General features: G+C 36.2%; 2 protein-coding genes across 3 annotated transcripts; one reads left to right on the top strand and one right to left on the bottom strand.

Moving 5' to 3' along the window:
- On the top strand, positions 3,853 to 7,864 carry LOC109231462 (protein TIFY 10B-like). The gene is made up of 7 exons (XM_019397125.1): positions 3,853 to 4,132; positions 6,080 to 6,150; positions 6,251 to 6,333; positions 6,465 to 6,558; positions 6,663 to 6,804; positions 6,902 to 6,959; positions 7,482 to 7,864. Exons 1-7 carry the CDS (start codon positions 4,051 to 4,053, stop codon positions 7,588 to 7,590), a joined length of 639 nt encoding a protein of 212 aa, XP_019252670.1. The 5' UTR covers positions 3,853 to 4,050; the 3' UTR covers positions 7,591 to 7,864.
- On the bottom strand, positions 18,054 to 23,232 carry LOC109231453 (ADP-ribosylation factor-like protein 8c). Of its 2 annotated transcripts, XM_019397117.1 has the most exons (7): positions 23,034 to 23,232; positions 22,781 to 22,888; positions 20,204 to 20,285; positions 20,076 to 20,108; positions 19,873 to 19,994; positions 18,591 to 18,752; positions 18,054 to 18,401 (listed from the first exon to the last, which is right to left on the bottom strand). In XM_019397117.1, exons 1-7 carry the CDS (start codon positions 23,069 to 23,071, stop codon positions 18,284 to 18,286), a joined length of 663 nt encoding a protein of 220 aa, XP_019252662.1. In that variant the 5' UTR covers positions 23,072 to 23,232; the 3' UTR covers positions 18,054 to 18,283. The 2 variants fall into 2 exon arrangements, with proteins under 2 accessions (XP_019252662.1, XP_019252666.1); XM_019397121.1 differs by lacking the exon at positions 22,781 to 22,888 and having other exon boundaries at positions 23,034 to 23,226.

The raw sequence follows: 24,302 nt of genomic DNA, 5'->3' as shown, positions 1-24,302 counted from the left end.
ATAATAGGTCATGATGGCGCCTAACACCGTTGTCAGGCCAGCCGATGCGGAATGTGATTAAGTTCTCATTTTACTTTAGCCAAAGGCAGTTATACTAGATTTTCGAATTTGAAGATAAGACCAGTAAAGATCATAAAGTGCTAAAATAGCGATACAACCCCAAAAATATATGTCTACTACAGTGTGTGCCAGGACCTGGTGTCACAAGCTACGGGCGACCAGTAGAATATACACAAAACGAATGAAACACTATCCTACTGTCTGAATCAGGATAGACAGAAATCAAAAATACAAGAAAGGACTCCTTCGGCTGCGGATCGGCATGAGAGAGACCAAAGGCCTACAACTTTCATGCTTAGCGTTTTCCCAAATTCCTTATACATTTTCACTAAAATCTGCTGGAAGATAGCCCTTCTGTAAACTTAGTTGATTTTGTCAAATCTTATGCACCTCACTTTCCATCTTGATTTTGAAACAACTATTTTACCCGTAATCATCTCGATGGGACTTCATATGTCTAAAATATCAAATTAATACCCATTTAATATTCACACCTAGTCCGAATGTACGGGGTGTTACACGGACTGTGCACGCAAATCGGGGAGAAATAAAATGAGGTTTTGAAGGCCTCGAAACACCTAATTGGGTTCTAAAACACAAGATGACCTTTTGGGTCATCACACATTCTCCTTTCCTTTTTCAGAAAATTGGAAATTTGAATAAATACCTTAAATTAACCTAAATAATTATTCAACCAATCTCTAAATTAAAATAGTCAATAAAAATATAATATATGTATAATTTATACATAATATATACAAATGTACTCGTATATAACATATGTATAACTATTAGGAAAAATAAACAATGGCTATTTATGTAAAGATCTCTAAAATTTATGTGTTATTTTCTTATAGGAGTAGTTATTTTCAGTTTTTTATCGTCATAATAATAATGATGATAAAAAAAAATATTATAGTCAAAATCTTTTTATAACAGTCTCGTTTGTTTTAATATTTTTTTCTGCTGTAAATTTACATCAAAGTGATGTTATAAATAGCATATATTATAATAAAACAGGAAAAAATGGTTTTAATTTGAATATTATAATGAAGTGTTATTGAAGATAGTGACTGTTATAGAGATATATATTTGACTGTATATATCTTTTAAGTCTAAATTAATTAGTTGGAATCTATCAACTTTAAGTTATATGCTTGATTTTTCCAGCATTATAGTTCAGTTATCAGAGCACCAATTTGTCATAAGGAGAACCTGGAATTCTCCTTTGTCAAAGAAGTTGACAAATTTAATAAATATACGGCCAAATATTTTTATGACAGTCTCGTTTGTTTTGATATTTTTTTGTTGCTATAGTGAAGTGCTTATATAGAAAACATATATTATAGTATAATATAACAATCGGTTTAAAGAAAATTTTGATTTTATAGTGAATGGTTGTTATATAAGGATGTTATTATAGAGAAATATGACTGTATTCATTCATCTGGTTAATTTATTTATTTTTGGTAATGGAACTGGACTAATTAGAAAAGTTTATACAACGTGTTTATTCAAACATCTATATAATTGAAACCTCTTAAAATTAACGTGTTTACTTAAGAGGGGCCACTAATATAAGTTTATTTCGGCTGTCACACTACACATTAATTGGTGGTGCACAACTAGACAGCACAAGTCAAAAAGGGAACAAAATGAATAAAATCTAAAAGAACTTAATGACATAAAGACTTAAGTACATAGTGATCCTGTTACTTAATTAACCACCCAAAAAAATTAGTATATATAATCACAATCAAATAGAAGGATTAATTTAAATAATCACTCATTCAATCATTAAAATTAAAAATAGCCAATATTATATATATTAACTGATGTACAATATGCATATAACTGTATGCAATTTATGTATATTCTATACATATCAATTGGAAAAAGTAAACACTAAATTCGATTGGCTATCTGCATAAAATACCTTTTAAAGAAACCACTCAGATTAGAATTTATGTGAATTTTTATTAATAATATCTCAAAAAAGAAAGGATCAAACCTTATATTACTAGTTACAAATAAAAATTCAGAGACTATTATTTTTACAATTGATATTATCTAAAATATACTCCTTCTATTTTAATTTTATGTGAACTTATTTTCTTTAGTTTATTTGTAAAAAAAAAAAGAATTTATCTTATTAAATAAAATAATATAATTTATCTTTAGTTATTTATAAAACTTAACTGTCTTTAGATTATTTTAGAATTATATTTTTTTTATAAAGAAATATTTCTTTTTTAAATTTTGTGTTTTAGTCAATTAGGTTCACGTAATTTGGAAGACGAAATAGGTATCTTAGGCCGAGGAAAATATGATAAGCATGAATAAAAGACTAGCCGTTTCTCACCATACTGAATAAGGCTATAAAAGGGCCACGTCCTTTTAGTACACATAGGACCTAAATATCTTGATTGTCGACTTTGACGCTTCAGTTATATTTAAACAAACGGAAAAGGTCAAAAATACTCTTAAATTATTCGAAATAGCTTTAAAATATCTTTCGTTAAACGTAGACGGCAGAGATTTTTTTTGTACCAAAAATTAATAAAGAGTATTTTTGAGCTATTTTAAATAGTTTAAGGATATTTTTGGCGCTTTTCTATTAAATAAAAAATGGACCAACAAAATAATGTTATAAACTAATAAAAAGCTTACATTGAAAAGAAGACCTTTTACAAAATTTAATCAAAACTTTGGCGAAAAATACTAAATAATCTTATATTTTTTTTTTAAATGTCAGGAGAGAACTTTGTCTTTTAAATATCAAATCTTTGAAATTTACTGATTCGATTAATTTGAATTCACACATTTAAATGCTTGGCTGTAGGATTGTACCATTTGCTAGCGAGGAGAACTATTCTCATGACTCGAATCCATCTCGAAAATAAATTTATCTTATCACCATACTGTTTAGTGATATTCGAAAAAGATAATTATACAACTTATAATCATCCTCCCCTTATCTAACGCGTGATTATAGTAATTTTTACTTCATAAAAAAGAAAAAGGAAAAAAATCACAATATAGTAAATGCGACCTTTGGGATGGATATATAGACATTTATAATTTGAATGAGACGTACCCTCGTTTTAAACATTTCTGTAAGATGAAAGCAATGCGTCGACATTACTCGGCAAAATACAACCAATCATTTTATATTTTAGATTAACACGTCAAAAAAGAAAGAAAAGATAAAGAAGAAGTACAAAATAAAATCAACAAAACCATCACCTAAGGATTTGGTGGGATAGATACAATATCTTCGCCCACAGGCGGATTCAGAATTTAAATTTTATGTGTTCAAAATTTATTATTTGTATATATTTAATGATTTTTTAGGCAAAAATATAAGGTATGACCGAAAGCTATGGGTTCAGTTGAGCCAATAGCTTATACATTACATATGCCTCTGTCTCCACCATAATTGGAGGTCTCGAATTTAAGCTTGGGAACGAAAAAAATAAGGCAAAGATCACGTTTACCCTACGGCCAAAACTATCTATATTCGGTAGCCGCAAAGTGTAGAACCGTAGCATAGTATATTTATACAAAAAAAAAATCGGTTATTATATTTAGAGCGGTTATACAACGTTATTTTTTTAAAAAAATATCGTCTCCTGAAAGAAAACGCTTCCTCTTTTAATGAGCCTTATCCGCCGTAAATCTTAATTAATCGGACTTCAATGCGGTACTCAACGTAGCCACAAGTTGTGTTGTGGCTACCAATCAGCACGTTTTTTTTTCTGTCTAAATTTATAGATTTTAATCGCTGTTTTCTTCTGCTTATAATGTTCCATCAATTTGTAGTCTCTTATTGCATGGAGCTCATCAAGACACTTATACTCATTCTTATCTGATAGTCGTACTTTCCTCTTTTGGTTCTTTCTTAAGAGTTTAATCAGAATATATTTTCTTATTTATATCCAATTCTTGATTTCTATTTTTGTAATCCTAAATCTTTGAGAAAGTGAAAAAATGGATTCAAGTATTATTGAGATAGATTTCATGGACCTCAACAGCAGACCTCAATCAGAAATGGCGAAGCAACAAACCAAAGGTAAAAAGCAAATCTTTTTCTCATATATTTATCAGTACAGAAATAAAAAAAGAAAACTCTTTCTGAGTTCCTGAAAAAAGAAATTTTGTAGACTGATTTGGGATTTGATTTTGGAAGTAAGAAATAATGTAATTAATTGGGAAAATATGGTCAAACTAAGAAATAAAATCAGTTTAGGGTTATTATAATAGGACGTCTTGAGCCAAGATTTATTAGGGTTTATTATTGTAAGTAGATCTCAAATGAGAGTAAATTCAATTGGCTGAAAAAGAATATATGGAAGTGAACTTTGTTAATTAAGTTGATTTTCAGTACTTGAATCTTTTACTCTAGCCTTTATTATTAATTTTCTTCTGTTATTTTCAGATATTCATAAAAAAAATCTTGTATTTACAATATCTTTAGTTTGATTCTTCAGTTCTTATTACTTATTTTACTTCATTAATTCCTTGTGATTAATCTTTTCTTTTTGGTTCCTTTTCCAATTCAAAAAGAGTTGTTTTTGGGTTAATTAAGTAATAGTAGCAGACCTATCTTTGTTACAATCTTTATTGAATTGAGCTTTTCTTGTAGTTAGTAGTTATATTTAGGTATTATATCAAGAAACTTCTCTTTTTGCTAATTTAAGTAAAATTCATCGTTTGTGATAATTAATAGTCTGTTGTCAGAGTAAATCTAAACTGTTTAGATAATTCACACAAAACCTTTTGGTCTCCGATTAATTCACACTAAACCTAATAATTATAAGTTTAGTGCCTATAGAACTAGTGAAAGCTTAAAAGTACTGTTGAACACTTGAGCTAGTGGAATCTTGAAAAAAGAAGGTGAGTAAGAATATCGAAGAGAAAGACAGAAAATATGTAGGAAGTTCTGAAATATAAAGAGATTGGGGAAAAGAAAGATTGACTTGGACAAATTAAAAAGAGAAAGTAAAAATTTTACGCGCTATATAATGAAAGAGTAAAAAAGAATTGTCAAATCAACTCAAATTGAAATGTTGGGAAAAATTATTCATCTACCCATTTTTTGAGTAAATCGAATTATTTTCCGGTCCCCACTTGTGGGGTTACACTGGGCTGTTGTTATTGTCAAATTGTTACTTTATTAATATATTTATAAAAAAAAAAAAAAATTCCTTTTATATGCAGAACTCTACTTCTGTATTAAAAGTATATATTTTTTTTTAAAATACCTATAAATCTATTATTTTTTTAAAATTAGGCCCTAATTTGGGGGCCTAAGGCACAAGCCTTATTACTGATAAGGTTAGAGCCAGCCCTGATATTGAGTAAACATGGATCAACATGGCTGAGAGTAAGTGAAGAAAAGAAGGACCAACAACATGGGTTGTGGTGGGATGGATAGGACTTCTCCATCCTTAACTAGAGGTCTCGGGATCGAGCCTTGGATATGGAAAGAATCCTGTTAGAGAGCGCTCCCCCCTTAAATGGGCCTTACATGGTGCAAATTCGAATATAATCGAATTTCAATACATATACGGGACCCCGGATGAGAAATCAAAAAAAAAATAAAAAGAAAAGATGGGGAATAGACTCCAGAGGCAAAAAGATAATATGTTCAGAATATGTGTATATATAAATATCATATAAGCTATATTACATTAAGCTATATTACATTACGTTTTCAAGTCGTGGAAACAGTCTCTTGGATAAATGTAGGATAAGACTGCGTGCTATAGACCCTTGTGGTCTGGCCCTTCCCCGGACCCTGCGCATAGCTGGAGCTTAGTGCACCGGGCTGCCCTTTTTTGCCCTTTTATTAAGGTACCCACATTAGCGTCCGATTATATCCAAATTTGCATCGAAAAATATTTCATATCGAGGGTTAAAACATTTCCTAACAAAAGCGACTCTAACTCTATTTTCTCTTTGTCATTTTCATATTACTAAATTACTAACTATTCTTCTTCTTTATGCTTGGCATTAGCTTCTGGGATGAAGTGGCCATTTTCATCTATGGCTAACTTAGCTACTCAAGCTGAAAGCAGATTTTTTCAGGTTCTTCACAATTTCCTGTTGAATTCTAATTCCTTCATTTATTAATTAATAATATTCTCATAAACTAAATTTAATAGATTTTTCTTCTTCTATTTTCCAGAATTACAACTCCTCCCCAATAGTTTCCAGTAATTCAAAAAGTTCACCCCTAAAGAGCTACAAACTCACCACAAAAGATTCCAGGTATTTTCATAATTTCTTAATATAATTGTATGAATTTGTATTACAAAAAAAAAAAAAAAGAAGCAAAATACTATTTTAGAAACAGTATGGTGATGATTTATTTTTGTTATATAAAATATTTATTTTTTCAGGAAAAATTCTGACCATTTGAGGAAACCTGAGTCAACGTTGACCATATTCTACATGGGTGAGGTCCATATTTTTCAGGATATCACACCAGAAAAGGTTCTTGGAATTTCTTATTTTTGTTTCTTTTCGTGTAGCTGTTTTAATTTGTTACTTTAGTATATATTAACAATTTAATATTCTCATTTTTTTGAATTATATAGGCTGAACTAATAATGGACTTGGCTTCTAAATCAACGAATCTCCACATGACTGAGATTTTAGAAAAGGCAAATAAAGAAAAATATGAAGAAAATAAATCTGAGCCTTCAACACCAAATGCATCCACAAATTATGCTAAAGGAGGTAGCAGCTCTTGGTTCTTTTTTTTTTTTTTAAATTTAAATTTCATTACTTATCTATTTTTATATTATTTAAATAAATCTAAATTTTGTATTTGCAGCACTGGCTATGGCTCGTAGAGCAACCCTTGCCCGATTTTTGGAGAAGAGAAAGCATAGGTACAATAAATTTAATGTTAATTTCCTATAATAATAATAATAATAATAAAATTCTCATGGCCATGAAAATTTTTCACTTTTTTTTGAAATTGTTTCACTTTTTTTCCGAAATCAGTGTTTGGCAATAAAATTTTCAATTTGCACTTAAAGATGAAATTTGAAATTTTTCGAAAATTTGAAAAGCTCCAAAAGACTATTTTTCAAAATTTTCACTCCAATCACTCATAAAAATTCAAAAAAAGGACCCAAAATTATATTCATATCCAAAAACAACTCTAATTTTCAAATACCATTTTGACTTGAAAAAAAAATTCACTTTTTTTGAAATTTTACGATTCTTATGTCCAAACGCTCACTAATTTTCTTGGGAAAAATTAGATACTTGTCATATCAACCCTCAATGAGAAAAATAAGAGAGCCAAATTTAAAGAGGGAGAGAATATCTTTTCACAAGTTTTTTTTATGTTTTAATAACACTATCATTTTTCTATTAATTTCTTGATTTCCATTCTGTGAATGAAGATTGATCACAGCTAGGCCATACCAATATGGTGAAAAAACACCAAAGTTTCCTTTTGAAATGCACCAAGAAGAAGAAACGGCGTCGTCAAGCGTTCATTGGGAAAGCTAATTCAAGACAAATGGATTTTTGAATTCTTATTCTTTTAAACTATATATTGTCTAATGATAATAGGACTTCTTTAGAAATATTATAACGTTTTATACAGGTATCTATGAAATTTTCAAAGATAAGATCATTTCGTTTTCCTTCTGGGTTTCTATTGTGTGAGAACGGTTGTAATATTACGAGTATCCATCGATTTTAAGTGCTACATGTGAATATATAAAATCAACAAGAAGTTGTTGGAGAAGTTAAAGGATTGAAGGCTAGATTGGTGGCTAAAGAATACAGAGTATTGATTTGAAGCTCTTTACGATCAGAAACGACCTAATGAATCATAGTCATTGGCTTGCCATGATCGTTCCTCTTTTTCGGCGGTTTAGGGTCATAAAACAAAACTTCAGTATGATTTCCAATTTTTCATATGCTAATATCAACGCCATCTTCATTATTCGGACGACCGGTCCCAAATCGCCTCAAATTTTGTAGGCCCATTCGAATGACCTAATATAAACTATAGTCATTGCTTCGCCATGATTGTTCCTCATTTTTTGGCGCTTTAGGGCCATGAAACAGGAATTCAACACGATTTTCGATTTTTCGTGTGCTAATGTCAACGCCATGTTCAAGAATTTGGGCGACCAGCTCCAAAACGCCTAAAATTTTATGGCCCAGCAGAAACGAGCTTATGCACCATAGTCATTACTTCGCCATGATGTTCCTTGTTTTTTGGCATTTCAGGGCCACAAACGTAAATTTTGCATGATTTCTGATTTTTTGTGTGCTAATTAATATCTGCATCATCTATATGAATTCGGGCTATCGGCCCCGAAACGCCTAAAATTTTATGTGACCATCAGAAACGATCTAATGAACCATAGCCATTGCTTCGCTGTGACCGTTCCTCATTTTTGGCATTTTAAGGCCATAAAACAAAAATTCAACACGATTTTCGATTTTCGTGTGCTAATATCCACGTCATCTTCATGAATTCGGACGATTAGCCCCAAAATGACTAAAATTTTGTGGGCCCATCAGAAACGACCTAATAAACCATAGTCATTACCTCGCCATGACTATTCCTCATTTTTAGCGTTTTAGGGCTGTAAAACAAGAATTCAGCACGATTTCCAATTTTTGGTGTGCTAATGCCCGCGCCATGTTCATTAAGTCGAAAGACGGATACCGAATCGCCTAAAATTACGTAGGGTCATCAAAAACGAGCTAAGGAACCATAGTCATTGCTTCGCTATGATTGTGTCTCATTTTTTTGTATTTTAGGTCCATAAAACAGGAATTCAACACGATTTTCAATTTTTCATGTACTAATACCCATGCCACCTTTATGAATTCGGACGACTGGTCCCGAAATGCCCAAAAATTTTGTGGGCCCACCATAAATGACCTAATAAAGTATAGTCATTGCCCCACCATGACCGTTCCTCATTTTTTGGCGTTTTAGGACTGTAAAACAGGAATTCAGCACGATTTTGATTTATCGTGTGCTAATGCCCACAGATCTTCATGAATTCGGGCGACCGACACCGAATTGCTTAAAATTTTGTGGGCTCATCAAAAATGATCTAATGAATCATTGTCATTTATTTGCTATGACCGTTCCTCGTTTTTGGCGTTTTAGGGCCATAAAATAGGAATTCAGCATAATTTCAAATTTTTCATGTGCTAGTACCATGCTATCTTCATGAATTCGGGAGACCGACCCCTAAATGCCTAAAATTTTATGGACCCATCAGAAATAAGCTAATAAACTATAGTTATTGCCTCACCATGACCGTTTCTCGTTTTTTGGTATTTTAGAGCCGTAAAACAGGAATTCAACTCGATTTTGATATTTGGTGTGCTAATGCCCATACCATCTTCATGAATTCGGGCGACCAGTACCGAATCACCTAAATTTTGTGGGCCCATCAGAAACGAGCTAATGAACCATAGTCATTGAATCGCTATGATCGTTACTCATTTTTTGGCATTTTAGGGCCATAAAAAAAGAATTCAGCGCGATTGTTGAATTTTCATATGCTAATGTCCATGCAATCTTCATGAATTCGAGCGACCAACCCCGATTCACCTATAATTTTATGGGCCCATTAGAAACAACCGAAACGAATATAGCATTGCTTTTCCATGGCCATTCTTTTTTTTTTTTGGTGTTTTAGGGCCATAAAACGGGAATTCAGTACCATTTCCGATTTTTCGTGTGCTAATATTCACGCCATCTTCATTAATTCGTGTGACCGGCTCCGAATCGCCTAAAATTTGCTGATCCTATCAGGAACGACCTAATAAACCATAGGCATTTTCTCGATATGACTGTTCCTTAGGGTCATAAAACAGGAATTCAACATGATTTTAGATTTCGTGTGCTAATGTCCATGCAATCTTCATCAATTTGGGTGACCGGTTCCGAAACGCCAGAAATTTTGTTGACCCATGAGAAACGACCGAATGAATTATGGCCATTACCTTGCCATGATCGTTTCTTATTTTTTTGGCATTTTAGGGCCATAAAATAGGAATTCAGCACGATTTTTGATTTTTGGTATGCTGATGTCCACGTCGTCTTCATGAATTCGAGCGACCAATCCCGAATCGCCTAAAATATTTTGGGCCTATAAAAATGACCTATTGAACTATAGTCATCGCCTCGCCACGACCGTTCCTACTTTTTGGCGTTTTAGGGCCATAAAGCTGCTCGATTCCTAGATTTTCATGTGCCATAGCTCTCATCATCTGTATGGGCCCGAGCGATCGGACCCAGAACGCATAAAATTTTGTCGCCCCTTAAAAAATGACCTAAGTAACAATAGTCATCGCCTCGCCATGACTGTTTCTCTTTTTTGGTGTTCTAGAGCCATAAAAATGGAATTTCGCCCGATTTTTAACGTCAAAAATGACCTAAGAAACAATAGTAATCGCCTCTCCATGACCAATCCTCGTTTTTGGCGTTTTAGGGCCATAAAGATGAAATTTCGCTCGTTTTTTTTTATTTTCGTGTGCTATAGCCCACGCCATCTGCATGGGCCCAAACGATGAGAGCCGGATTGCCTAAAAAATTTCCAGCACATTAAAAACGATCGAAGGAACAATAATCATCGCCTCGCCATGACCGTTCCTCATATTTTAGCGTTTTAGGGCCATAAAATTGGAATTCCGCATGATTCCCAGATTTTCGTGTGTTATAGCCCACGCCATCTGCATTAGCCCGATCGAACGGACCAGGATAGCCTAAAATTTTGTATGCCCATCAAAAACGACCTAAGGAACAATCGATATCGCCCACGCCATGATCGTTCCTCGTATTTTGGCATTTTAGGGCGATAAAACTAGAATTCTGCGCGATTTCTAAATTTTCGTGTGCTATAGCCCACGCCATCTGCATGGGCCCCGGCGACTAGACTCGCATAAAATTTTGCTGGTCTATCAAAAACTACCTAAGGAACAATAGTCATTCCCTCTCCATGACCGTTCCTCGTTTTTGCCATTTCTGGGCCACAAAACTGGAATTGCACCTGATTCTCAGATTTTGGTGTGCTTAGCCCATGCCATCTGTATGGGCACAAGCTACGAGACCCGATCACCTAAAATTTTGTCGGCCTATCTAAGATGACCTAAGGAAAAATATTAATCTCCTCGCCATGACCGTTTCTCATTTTTTGGCATTTTATGGCCATAAAACAAGAATTTTGCCCGATTCCTAGATTTTCGTGCGCTATAGCCCACGCCATTTGCATGGGCCCAAGCGACCGGACCTGGATTGCCTAAAAAATTTCCGGCCCATAAAAAATGACCTAAGGACCAATAGTTATTACCTCGCCATGACCGTTTCTTATTTTTGGCGTTTAAGGACATAAAACTAAAAATTTGCCCGATTTCTAGATTTTCGCGTGATCTAGACCGTGCCAACTGCATGGACCCTGGCGACCGGACTCGGATCGCCTAAAATTGTGTTGGCCCATCCAAAACAACCAAAGAACATATGCCATCGCCTCGCCATGACTATTACTCGATTTTTGGCGTTTTAGATCCACAAGACTGGAATTTCGCCCGATTCCCATATTTTCGTATGTTATAGCCCACGCCATCTACATGGGTGATAAGTGTGGATTTTAACCACTTATTAGTACCTTCTTGCTTTAGTTTTAGTCCGAAAGTGTTGATTTCTGTTCCCAAAACTAATGAAATTGTACATATTATAGGAATGTTGGAGAATTGGACTTTAATGAAGAAAGCTAACTCAAAAAGGAGTGTTCAGCCTCATAAGGCAAGAAGGAGCGCAATAGGCCAAAAGTGCGGTCTGCAGAAGAATGCGCGGACTGCAGAATTCTCTCTGCGGCTGCAGATCTAGTAATTGATGCTCAATGATGACTAAAGCAAAGTGCGGACCTCACACAATTTGTGTGGCCACAAAATATGGTCGCACTGACAAGAATTCAAAAAGTTCAGAGAGTTTGCAAAACGAACAAGTATGAAGGCTTGCCAAGAGTGCAACTGCAGAAGGAAAAGTGCGGCCACAGACCAAGTTGTGCAGCCGTCGAAGTCTTCAACATGCAGAGCCAAGTGCGGATCGCACATGGAATTGTGCAGCCGCCGAACCTCCCGAAGGAAATTTTTATTAGCGAATTTTGGGCCACTATAAATAGACGGGAATCACTTTTTAAGGGCAAGTTTGGTGGTTTTTGTGCTGTAGCCGTTGTAGTTTACTACTTTTGGTAATTTGTGACCAATTTGGGTTAAAACACATTAGTTTATCATTTAAATTTTGTATTATGGCTTTAATTATTGTTTCTTATTTATTTTCTTCCATTTATTATGAGTAGCTAGATATTTTCTAGGGTTGTAACCCAACCCCAATGTATAAACCTTATGGGTAATTAATCTAATGCTTGTTTATGAGTGTTTATTATTTAGCCTTATTCATGTTTTATTTCTAGAAATAATGGTTGCAAACATTGATTCATGTATTGTTTGACTTGGTCTTTACTTGAGAAAGATGGACCTAGTCTAGGAAAACTTGGCTAACAAGAAATTGGGCTAATTAAGGTTTTGACTAGCCTAATTAAAGGGTTTGAACTAGAGATAGGGAAAACCTAACTTGAGCTCATATCAACTATTTGGCTTGATACCCATTTGGACTTGAGAAAGCCAAATTGAGCAAAATCACTCTATGACCGAGAGGTATTGAGTGGGTAACTTAGAGTTGAGAGCAATAATACACCCGATCACTAAAACAAGTGTTAACGTAATTAACCTATTCGGCTAACACCTAGGTGAAAGTTACATCCCTAGGCCTTTTACCCATTTGAGAAACAACAAAAACATTTGCTCAATCTGTAGTTTCTTTCCTCCAGTTAATCATTGTTAGTATATGTTATAGAAGTAAATTACAAAACCATCTTGTTTGAAAGAGTAATTGAGCTATTTCTTCGACACTCATCAAGTGTGCGCCCTAACACTCATTTTTAACTCCTTGAGAAAATCGACTCCGACTCATTGTTGGGTACATTCTTCCACGACAGTTTTCACTTATTGTTGAGTGTGGATTGGTCATGGGTCAATTTTTGGTACCGTTACCGGGGAGTTATAATGGTGTTAGTTATATATTTGAGTGTATTTTTGGAATATCTTCTTTCCCTTCCATGTTATTAACTTGTTGAAGAAATCATAGGTACAAACATGACGAACAATAAGCTCGAAAACATACCGTTGGGGGACTTGGATGGTGAGGAGGAACGACTCGACGAGGTACTTCAAGTACCACAACCTAATCGGCGAGCCCGGGCACCACAAGACAACGTGCCCGTACCATCCTCACCTCCACAACATCCACCACAAGCGGCTCAATACCGGATATTGCCCAATGAAGGTTTTGCTAGGGCAATAGTCCCTCCTCGTATTAGGACGGACAACTTTCAAATCACCAACATGATGCTCACTTTACTTGAGCAACGGGACTTCTTTACCGGTGCGCCAACTCAAAATGCTTACAAACATTTGAAGGGCTTTGTGGATCATGTTGGGAGGAGCAAGCAAACTAATATTTTCGAGGATGCATTAAGGCTAAGGCTTTTTCCTTTCTCTCTACGGGGTAAAGCTTTAGATTTGTTGGAATATTTGGTGAACCATTCAATACACACTTGGGATGAGTTGGCAGCCAAGTTCATTGCTAAGTTTTTCTCTCCCAGGCACATGGCTACCCTTCGAGATGAATTCTTGGAATTTAAACAAGAACAAAATGAACCACTACACGAAATTTGAGAGCGCCATAGAACAATGGTTAAGGAATGCCTCAACAACGATATGACGGAGAACATGTTGTAACAAACCTTCTATCATGGGATTAACACAACCAACCAATGTGTAGTGAATCAACTAGCCGGTGGAAACTTCATGGCAACGCCTTATGCGGAGGCGTGTAACACTCTAGATGAAATGGCAGAGACTTCATCGGCTTGGCAATCCCGGGCCAATGTCCCACAAGGTGATCTGAATATGATACACCTCCACAAGGAGTTGCAAGACCATGGACAAGACATTGCCGAATTGACAACAACCATGACTCAACTAGCAAAGGCCCAACTTAATCAAGTGTAAGCTCATAAGCAAGTTCATGCTATGGAGGGAGTTAATGGTTTGGTGAACAAGAAAAGGACCAAGGATCCACAAATGCAAACCCGAGTGGAGAACTATGTGCAAGATGATAACGGTTTTGATCAAGATAATTCTTATAATGAGCAAGAAGCGGAAGTTCAATATGTGAATAATTTTCAAGGGCAAAGAAACAACTTCCAAGGCCCCAATCAACAATAATGGCGACCACAAAATAACCATGGAAATTGGAGTTCTAACAATCAAGGGAATTGGCATTATAACAACAATCAAGGAAATTGAAGTGCAAACAACCAAGGAAATTGGGGAGGCAACAATCAAGGTGGTTGGGAAACAATCAAGGCAACCAGGGGGCGGGTTTTCAAATGCCCCCAATGTATCAACAACCGAGCAACCCACCTCCTTTATCCTTCACATGGTTCAAGTTCTTCAAACTATGAGAAGAGACGTATTGAGAATATGTTCAAGCAAATGATGGAAAAGAATGCCGATTCGGATGCCCAAGTAACATATGTCCGTTCCTCATTTTTTGGCATTTTCGGGCCATAAAATTGGAATTTCGTCCTATTCCCAAATTTTTGTATGCTATTGCCCACACCATCTGTATGGGCTCGAGAGATCGGACACGGATTGCCTAAAATTTTGCTGGCCCAACAAGAATGACCTAAGGAACAATAGTCATCGCCTCACCATGACCGTTCCTCTTTTTTGGCATTTTAGGGCCATAAAACTGAAACTTTGCCTGATTCTCTGATTTACGTGTGCTATAGCCCACGCCATCTTCATGGCCCCGGGCGATCATATTTTGCCGGCCTATCAAAAAATGACCTAAGAGACAATAGTTATTGCCTCGCTGTGACCTTTCTTCGTTTTTAGCGTTTTCAGGCCATAAAACTGGAATTTCATCCGATTCCCAAATTTTGTGTGCTATAGCCCACGCCATCTGCATGGATCCGGGCGACCGGATCCGGATCGCCTAAAATTTTGTCGACCCAAAAAAAACGACCTAAGAAACAATAGTCATCGCTTTGCCATGACCGTTCCTCATTTTTTTTTGCGTTTTAGGGCCATATTATAGAAATTTTGCCAGATTCTCAAACTTTTGTGTGCTAGCACACGCCATTTGCATGCATTCGGGAGACCGAACCCGAATCGCCTAATATTTTGCCGACCCATCAAAAACGATCTAAAGAACAATAATCATAGCTTCCCCATGACTGTTACTCATTTTTTGGGGTTTTAGAGCCATAAAACTAGAGTTCTGCCCAATTTTCAGATTTTCGTGTGCTATAGCCCATGCCATCTGCATGCGTCCAGGTGACCGGATCCGAGTGGCCTAAAATTTTGCCGGCCCATAAAAAATGACCCAACGAACAATAGTCATTGCTTCTCCATGACCATTCCTCGATTTTAGGCATTTTAGAGCCATAAAACTGGAATTCCGCCTGATTCCAAATTTTCGTGTGCTATAGCTCACACCCATATGCATGCATCCCAGCGACAGGACCCGGATCACCTAAACTTTTGTCGGCCCATAGAAATGACATATGAAACAATAGTCATTGCTTTGCCATGACCGTTCCTCATTATTGGTGTTTTAGGACCATAAAACTATAATTCCGCCCGAATCACAGATTTTCATTGCTATAACCCGCGCCATCTGCATGCATCTGGGCGATCGGATCCGAATCGTCTAAAATTTTGACGGGCCATCAAAAATGACATACGGAACGATAATCATCGCTTCGCCATGACCGTTCCTTATTTTTTGGCGTTTTAGGGCCATACAACTAGAATTTCGCCCGATTCCCAAATTTTCGTGTGCTTTAGCCCACGCCATCTACATGCATCTAGACAACTGGACCCGAATCTCCCGTCCATTAAAGCGACCTTAGAAACAATGGTTATTGTTTCGCCATAATCGTTCCTCCTTTTTTGGTGTTTTAGGACCACAAAATTAAAATTCCGCCCGATTTCTAGATTTTTGTATTTTATTACCCACACCATCTGCATGTATCCGGGCGGTTAGACCCGAATCGACTAAAATTTTATCGTCCCATCAAAAATAACCTAAGAGCAATAATCACTGCTTCGCCGTGACCGTTCCACCTTTTTTGATATTTTGGGGCTATAAAACTAGAATTTCGCCGGAATTCCAGATTTTCACGTGCAATAGCCCAGGCCATCTGCGTGCATTCAGGCGATCAGACCCGAATCGCCTAAAATTTTATCGGTCCATCAGAAACGATCTAAGGAGCAATCGCCATCGCTTCGTCATGACTGTTCCTCGTTTTTAGGCATTTTAGAGTAAAAATAGCACAGTCTAGCCAGTTTTCGGACTGGTCATTCAAAAATAGCCAGCGTTTACTAAGTCAATGAAAAATAGCCACTATTTTGCTGCAACAGAGACCGGTCCAGCATAATATACTAGAGTTCGGTGCACCTGTGTATGAACTTCCAGCATATTATGCTGGAACTCCAACACACGGAAAGTTCCAGCATAATATACTGGAGATTCGAGCACTTGTGTATGAACTTCCAGCATATTATACTGGACCGGTATACTTTGCTGGAACTCCAGTATATTATGCCGGAGTTCTAGTGTACTTATGCTGTCCATCATATTATGCTGGAGTTCCAGCATACTTATCCTGGAACTCCAGTATAATATGCTGGAGTTCAAGTATACTTATGCTGGAACTCCAGCATAATATACTGGCGTATTTTCCGGGTTTTGAATAGTGTTTTTGCTTAGATTTATCTTTACATGAAAAGTGGCTAAAATTCGATTACTTTTGAAACTGGACTATTTTGAATGACCACTTGTAAATCTGGCTATTTTTGAATTTCTCCCCATTTTACAGCCATAAAACTTGAATTCCGCCAGATTTTTAGATTTTTTATGTGCTATAGCACACGTCATTTGCATGCTTCAGGGCGACCGGAACTGAATCACCTAAAATTTTGCCGCCCCATAAAAGTGACCTAAGGAACAATAGCCATCGCTTCGCCATGACCATTCCTCGGTTTTTGGCATTTCAAGTCCATAAAACTGGAATTACGCCTGATTCCTAGATTTTCGCGTGCCACGCCCATCTGCATGCATCCAGGCGACCCGTCCTGAATCGCTAAAATTTTGTCGAGCCATAAAAAACGACTTAAGGAACAATAGTCATCACTTCGCCATGGCTGTTCCTTTTTTTTTGGTACGTTTTAGGATCATAAAACTGGAATTTCGCCCGATTCCCAAATTTTCGTGTGCTACAACCACGTCATTTGCATGCATCCGGCCAATCGGACCCGAATCGCCTAAAATTTTGCCGGCCCATAAAAAATAACCTAAGGAACAATAGTCATTGATTTGCCATGACCGTTCCTTATCTTTTAGCATTTTAGGGCCATAAAACTGGAATTTCGCATGATTCCAGATTTTCGTGTGCTACAACCCACGCCTATCTGCATGCATCCGGGCGACGGACTCGAATCGCCTTGGCGTTTTAGGGCCATAAGGTAGGAATTCAGCGCGACTTCTGATTTTTCGTACGATGATGTCCACGCCTTCTTCATGAATTCGGACGACCGGCCGCAAATCACCTAAAATTTTGTGTTCCCATCAAAAACGGCCTAATGAACCATAGCCATTGTCTCGCCATAATTGTTCCTCGTTTTTTGACGTTAGTCTATTGTTTAGCTTCTCTATGATTTCCATTTTCGTGGACAGCTTAGAGATTATTTGGTTTAAGGTTTGTGTGTGCGTTAGGATCTATTATTCACCGACTTTCGAACCGTATACCAGCTGCCCCTCAAGGATTTTTCGGTTATTTAAAAAATTAAATCCCAATGTATTATCTTAGAATCACAAGAAACAACGTAAATTCATAATGAAAGATGTATGAGTTATGACTGTTCAAACGCTTAAATTACACAGAATTGTTAAAAGCTATATTGAACCAACAAAGAAAGATCAGCCAGAAAATATATTAGCAGATCATTTCAAGACCCTCAAATACTACATTCTATTTTCCAGATTACTATATCCTCCGCGAGAGGTCATCAAGAAGCCTGGAAGCGCTCTTCATTTCGCGGTCTTTGAGTGCTTAATTAGCCAATCGATAACAGCATCGATATTTACAGAATCCTTGCACGAGATCATGTAGCAGCAGACTTCTCTATCCGTTATTGAATCAAGACCTCTGAGATGCACAACAGGCATTATAGTTAAGAAAGAGAATTCGTAAAAAGAAAGACATTGACAGCATACATAAGACGATAAACTTAACTTTTCACGATTTTTTTTTATCTAGACACGTGACAAGTTTAGGTGTCTGTCTATGTACTCGCCAAAGAAATTCTTACGTAGGGGCTAACGTTCAGCTACTTACAGTTGATCGACCAATGCCTGCTGCGAAAGAGCTTCTGATTTGTCAATTTTGTTTCCCAAGATAAGCAAAGGTATCCCACTTAATGAAGGTTTCTTCAAAAGTTCATGTAACTCAGTTCTGGTTATAGGTACACTGTCTCTATCGGCAGCATCAACAACATACCTGTCGCATAAAATTTCCTATGTCAATTCAACATGAATACGAAATGCAGTGTCACTTCGTACTCAACGCCTCGAAGTTAAGCTGTAGTTTCCAAAAAAAATTAGATGAAAAAGAACACCATCACTACAAATGAAAGGAAGTTTCAACTGTACTGCTGAACCGCGTGACAATTTCATCTAGAAGCTAAGCTGTTAAAGAGACACTTCCATATACGTAATTATAACTTTAACATTAACACGCCCCCTAACATGCAGGTCTAATTCTTTTTCATAGACCAAACACATGAAAATTCTTTTTGATAATGGATAATCGATAGCTGTGAGATTAAACTCATTGCCTTTGCTTACTTTGCTACCATGTTGAAGTGTGACCTTCTCATTTAAAACTGAACGGTTAGAGAGAACACACTTTTGTATGCTTAATTATGTCTTCAACAAAAATTATTCTCTAGCATTCTTTGTTCTTACTTATAGTCCTTGTTAATAACAGAAAGCAAGCTATAACTGAAAAGTCAATAAAGCTGCAAACACGGAGTATCATGGACATAAGCCATCCAACAAGGGGCGGATCCAGCTCTTTGGTACCGGGTTCATCTGAACCCGGTACTTTCGACGCGGTGCATAAATTTATGTGCAAAAATTCAGTAAATTACAACAAATAATTTATGAACCCATAACTTTAAAAATATAATAGGTTCGATGCTAAAAATCTGAAAAGTTGAACCCGTAAATTTTAAATTCTGGATCCGCCGCCGCATCCAACTACCACGACAATGATGAGGCAAGTGTAGGTATGACACACTCAACTAAAACCAACAGCAATGATGTTAACTTAAGGCAGAGAAAATAACACGGCCGTGAGAAAGAAGGCACCCAGTACTTCCCCGACCCACAAAAAAGACAGCAACTAAGATGGGACGTTTATAAGTTAATTTAATTTGCGGAACCTTGCACAGTGTTAATGAAACTTGAGGTGCATAGCTCGGGAACAGTTTCATCCCTTTAAGTGCCAAAATCATGAATTCAGGCAAAAGCATTAAGTGCATGTTGTATTAAACCAAAGAAATAAGTAAATAAATTTGAGGAGACAGATAAAAATAGAGATCAAGATTAGGAATTACAATATCGCAGAGACACCCCGACAATAGCGCTCCCACATCGTACGAAATCTCCTTTGGCCTCCAAGATCCCAGAGTTTTATGGTAACATTTCCTTTTGTAACTTTGCGCATATTAAATCCAACCTAGTTGCAAGAAACTTTATTGAGCAAGTAAACCGGGAGAAATCAAGATTGCTAATAATTCTGTGAGGACAAGGTACCAACCGTCGGAATCATGTCCTCGCTGTAGCCTCCAGTCTGATAAAGATCAATATATCTTATGTTAAAAAATGTTAACATCAAAATGAAAAATAGAGCGAGATGGAAGAGGAGAGTGTATATAAGGTTCTCACAGCAATGGCATTGACAAGAGATGTCTTCCCCGCATTTTGAAGGCCTACCAGGGAAAGTTCCATTTCCTGTTTAAAGAATAGGCTGAACAAGAAAACAAATAAGACACTTGGGTATCAACAATGTCACTCAGACTATGTTGCGCGGACTCTCCAAAATGTTGCCGCACCCATGTCGGATCCTCCAAAAATGCACTACATTTGATGTTACCTTCTCAAAAAAAAAAAAAACTACATTTGGTGGATCCGACATGCACCCGGCAACATTTTCGGAGAGTCCGAGCAACATAGCACTCAGGTAGACATGACTTAAAGATTACAGCACCAGTCATTATTCCAACATGAATTTGAGTTTACAAGCGCAAAGTTGAATAGTACTAATATCTAAGTAAGTTTTCCAGACTAGTATCATCTCATAATAAAAGACAACAACATGGTTACGCGGTTGCAAAACACATGAAACGCCACGAATACCCTCCCAGAACACAGAAAAAGCAAATTCATCACTCATTAGCTCTCTACTGCCTTTTGATTAGGACACTGCATATATCTGATATAGCATTCTTTTTTGATAATAAGTAATCTGACACAACATTCACATTCATCAATAACACTGATAAGCATATAAAGATATATTCAGTATAATTGCTTGTTTGACTAGCACCCAGAGATATAGCCTTCTCTTGAATTTATACATATTTGCTTGCAGATGTTCCTTACTTTAAAAGTTCTACGCAGCATTTCTTGACAGGAAACTGGCCACATGTTTGCTCGGAAGAGGGATTTTGGGTGGGGCTGGGGGTTAAATGTAATATAATGACAACTCTGATAGGGAAAAAGTATTGGAAGGAATAGCAAGCTCCTTTGGACAGAAGGAAGGGGACAAGCTGCCTCCGCTCCACATGAAGTATCTTATCTGGAAAATGCTAGCTGCGGACAAAAGCTCCTTAATGTCTGGCTTTGTTCATGATAAATAAAGAGACCTGAACATCAGTGCTGGGAGCACAACTCACATTACATTGTGACTAAGAATGGGTAATATTCCTAGTCAAATCTTGCAAAAAATACTACTTTTCCAATATTACAGAGGTTGGGGGTCGGCAACCCGTTATGTGAAGTAATCACAAAAGTGATGGAAGTTATTCCCCATCTCAGCCAGCTGATGCAGTTCCAAGCATTTCTGATGAGAGCAATGAGAGAGCACCGGCAGGATGTGTATAAGGAACTCTCCACTAATCAGCTTGATGGTTAGCTCAGAAACCATTAGCCAAGGAGAATAAATTTAAGCTGTCAATCTAACATCAGCGGAAAGAGAACAAAACCGTTGAAGCTAGACAATGATGTCTCTAGCATCAGGATACCCATTTTTGGCATCGGTGAAGTCTAAATAGTTCACTAATGAAATTATTCTCTGGGATACAAGTTTAGTCTCTGTTGTTCTGTTAGTCTTTCCTATATAAAATTTGCCAAAGCTCTTCACCTATCTTTACACTGGGGTTGCTTCCTAGACCACGATATCATATAAATATTTACTCTGATTGGCAAGGACAAATGACAAGCTGCAAGCTATTGCTCCTCTATCAACCCCATTAAGAAAAACAATGAGCTTCAACATCACAATTTGATAACGGCAACAGAATAATTGAACTCACAACGCCATATTGGTTTAACTGCTAACGCTATTAATTACTCTAAAATAACAGATCCATTAACTTAGTTTCATAAGCCCCTCCTTCACCAAAAGCAAACCGTCCCAATAAGTAAAAGGTAAAAAAATAAAACTATAAAGTCTATTTTTCAGATTATTTATGGAATGAATGTTTCGGCCTTCTGATTAAGATACTCAGTTTTAGTTTTGTATCTTCGTATTTTTTGCTTCGGTTTTATAACTGGTGTGATTGCTGCTGCCCTTCCTTTTATCTTTCCTAAGCCGGGGGTCTTTCGGAAACAGCCTCTCTGCCTTCTTGAAGGTAGGGGTAAGGTCTGCGTACATACTACCCTCCCCAGACCCCACTTATGGGATTACACTGGGTCTGTTGTTGTTGTATTTATGTACGGAATATTATTTGATTATCAGGGACATAGCTTTTACAATCCAACCAAAATAAGTTTCTTTTTAAATTCTTAAACTTATCAACCTAATGCCAATATGAACAAAAACTATCAACCATAAAAGAGGGCAACAGGACCCAAACAGCAAATCCTGTACTTACCAACTTAATTCTCTAATCCAAATTCCAACTTTTCACTTCTGCATTTTAAAAGTAAAGAAGCATACTAGCACGGTAAATTGAACTACGAAATCTCAAGTTCAAATTTTAAGAAGGCAAAAACACTAAGAGGTCGTTTGGCTTGAAGACGAGTTATACTGGGATTAGTTATGTTGGGATTATTTATTCTAGTATTATTTCATATTGACTGTTTGGAGTTAATCCTAGCATTGTCAATTTTACTGATTTATCCGGGATAACTTATCCTAGGATTATTATTGTGGGATAACTTATCCCAGTATTAGTAACCAAACAAGGGATAAGGCGGTACTACATTGTTATCCGAGATTATTTTGCTTATTCATCATACCTAAGTGATTTCTTCCCCTCTATCCAAGCCTTGGCGAGGCGAACAAAGTTAGGAGAGGTAGCCGTCGAGGTGCACACAAGCTGGACCAGAGTTATAAAACAAATTGAACTAGGAAAAAGAAGAACTTTAGCAAGAAAGACATACCCAAAAAATCAAATTCAATTCAATCCAATACTCCATATAATTTCAACAAAACAATCAATAAATGAAAAAGGGTTTCCTTAAAAAAGCAAAAAGGAGGAAACTTTATCACCTACGAAGCCAGTTGAGTAAAGAATCCCAAAGACCCATATTTCAGAAAGTGAAAAAGCAGAGAAATTTGGTGGAATTAAGGGAGCATAAGAAAGGGATTTTTGTTGAAGTGGCAGAATGTGAAAGAGGAGGTGACAAGTAAGTAATAATATAGGAAAAGGAGAAAGTAAAGAAATACTAATAGGAAACTTCGCCGACTGGAATAAGGACAGAATCTAAATAAATAGCATTGATTTTGGTGTAAGTTGGATTGCTGCTGCAGCCGTAATTACTTTATTAGGAGAGAATCTAAGGGAAGGAAATGAAAATGAAATTTATAAATTTGTTGTTTACCCTTTTTTTTTTGGGTGGAAATAACATCATTAGCCACTTTTAAGCATGATGTTTAAAATATATTCACAATTACAATGTACTTAAAGATTTTGTCAATTTCACTCGAATAAGTCCAGAAGTTCGAATTTTATGTCCTGAATTTTAAATTTGTATTTTAGAATTTCAGGACTAAGTGTCCTGAATTTTTTATTACCAGCTCAAAAATTCTGAATTTCCAAATTCAGGATACTTAGTCTGAAGTTTTGGTGAATTGGCTAACCTTTAAGTACATTATAAATTGTGGACATATTTTAAATAGCAGACTTAAAAGTGGCTATTGCTGCACTTTGCCTTTTTTTGGTTGTATTTATTGGACAAGGTCTTTCTAGAAATAGTGATTTTTATTCAGAATTTCAACATTTTACGAAGTGAAATTTATGGACACGTACAATTTCAACTTTATATTTTTTGCCAATTCTAACTCATGTTTTTTTTTTGAGAAATTACCAGCTATGTCCATTTATAAGTAGCTCATTACAAAAATTGGCCAATTGATAAAATATTACTAATATTAGCCAAATTAGCCAATTACCTATTTGTAGCAAAAAATATCAAATTTTTGCTTTGTTTTGAGTGGGTGTTATTAGAATAGATTGGGCACAACTTAAGAGCTTGAATCTCAGTTTTGGGATGATTTCGTGAAGTTTTGAGGTGGTTTGAATTGAAAATTCGAAGTAAAAGCTGAACATGAAAAAAAATGATATGTGTATCACACTGTGTATCATTTGTGTATCACATATGTATCATATTTGTATCAATTGTGTATCACATGTATATCCATGTATACCTGTGTGTTTGATACATGTGTCGCAGAAGACTTTTTTGAACTATATTTAATTACGAATTTTGATACAAAACCAGTCCAAATCACCTCCAATCTTCCTCAAATTTTGTATAT

This window comes from Nicotiana attenuata, chromosome 1 (genome assembly GCF_001879085.1).
Source record: "Nicotiana attenuata strain UT chromosome 1, NIATTr2, whole genome shotgun sequence".
In the NCBI taxonomy this organism is placed as follows: Eukaryota; Viridiplantae; Streptophyta; class Magnoliopsida; order Solanales; family Solanaceae; genus Nicotiana; species Nicotiana attenuata.
This window is presented reverse-complemented; position numbering and strand designations above follow the sequence as displayed.

Excerpts from the sequence above, each read along its gene's own strand:
- LOC109231462 (XM_019397125.1), top strand. The coding sequence starts at position 4,051 with ATGGATTCAAGTATTATTGAGATAGATTTCATGGACCTCAACAGCAGA. Across the intron at positions 6,151-6,250 it reads CTGAAAGCAGATTTTTTCAG|AATTACAACTCCTCCCCAAT; the intron begins GTTCTTCACAAT and ends TCTATTTTCCAG. Across the intron at positions 6,960-7,481 it reads TTGGAGAAGAGAAAGCATAG|ATTGATCACAGCTAGGCCAT; the intron begins GTACAATAAATT and ends CTGTGAATGAAG.
- LOC109231453 (XM_019397117.1), bottom strand. The coding sequence starts at position 23,071 with ATGGGTCTTTGGGATTCTTTACTCAACTGGCTTCGTAG. Across the intron at positions 19,995-20,075 it reads GCGAGGACATGATTCCGACG|GTTGGATTTAATATGCGCAA; the intron begins GTTGGTACCTTG and ends TCTTGCAACTAG. Across the intron at positions 18,753-19,872 it reads CGGGGTGTCTCTGCGATATT|GTATGTTGTTGATGCTGCCG; the intron begins GTAATTCCTAAT and ends TTTATGCGACAG.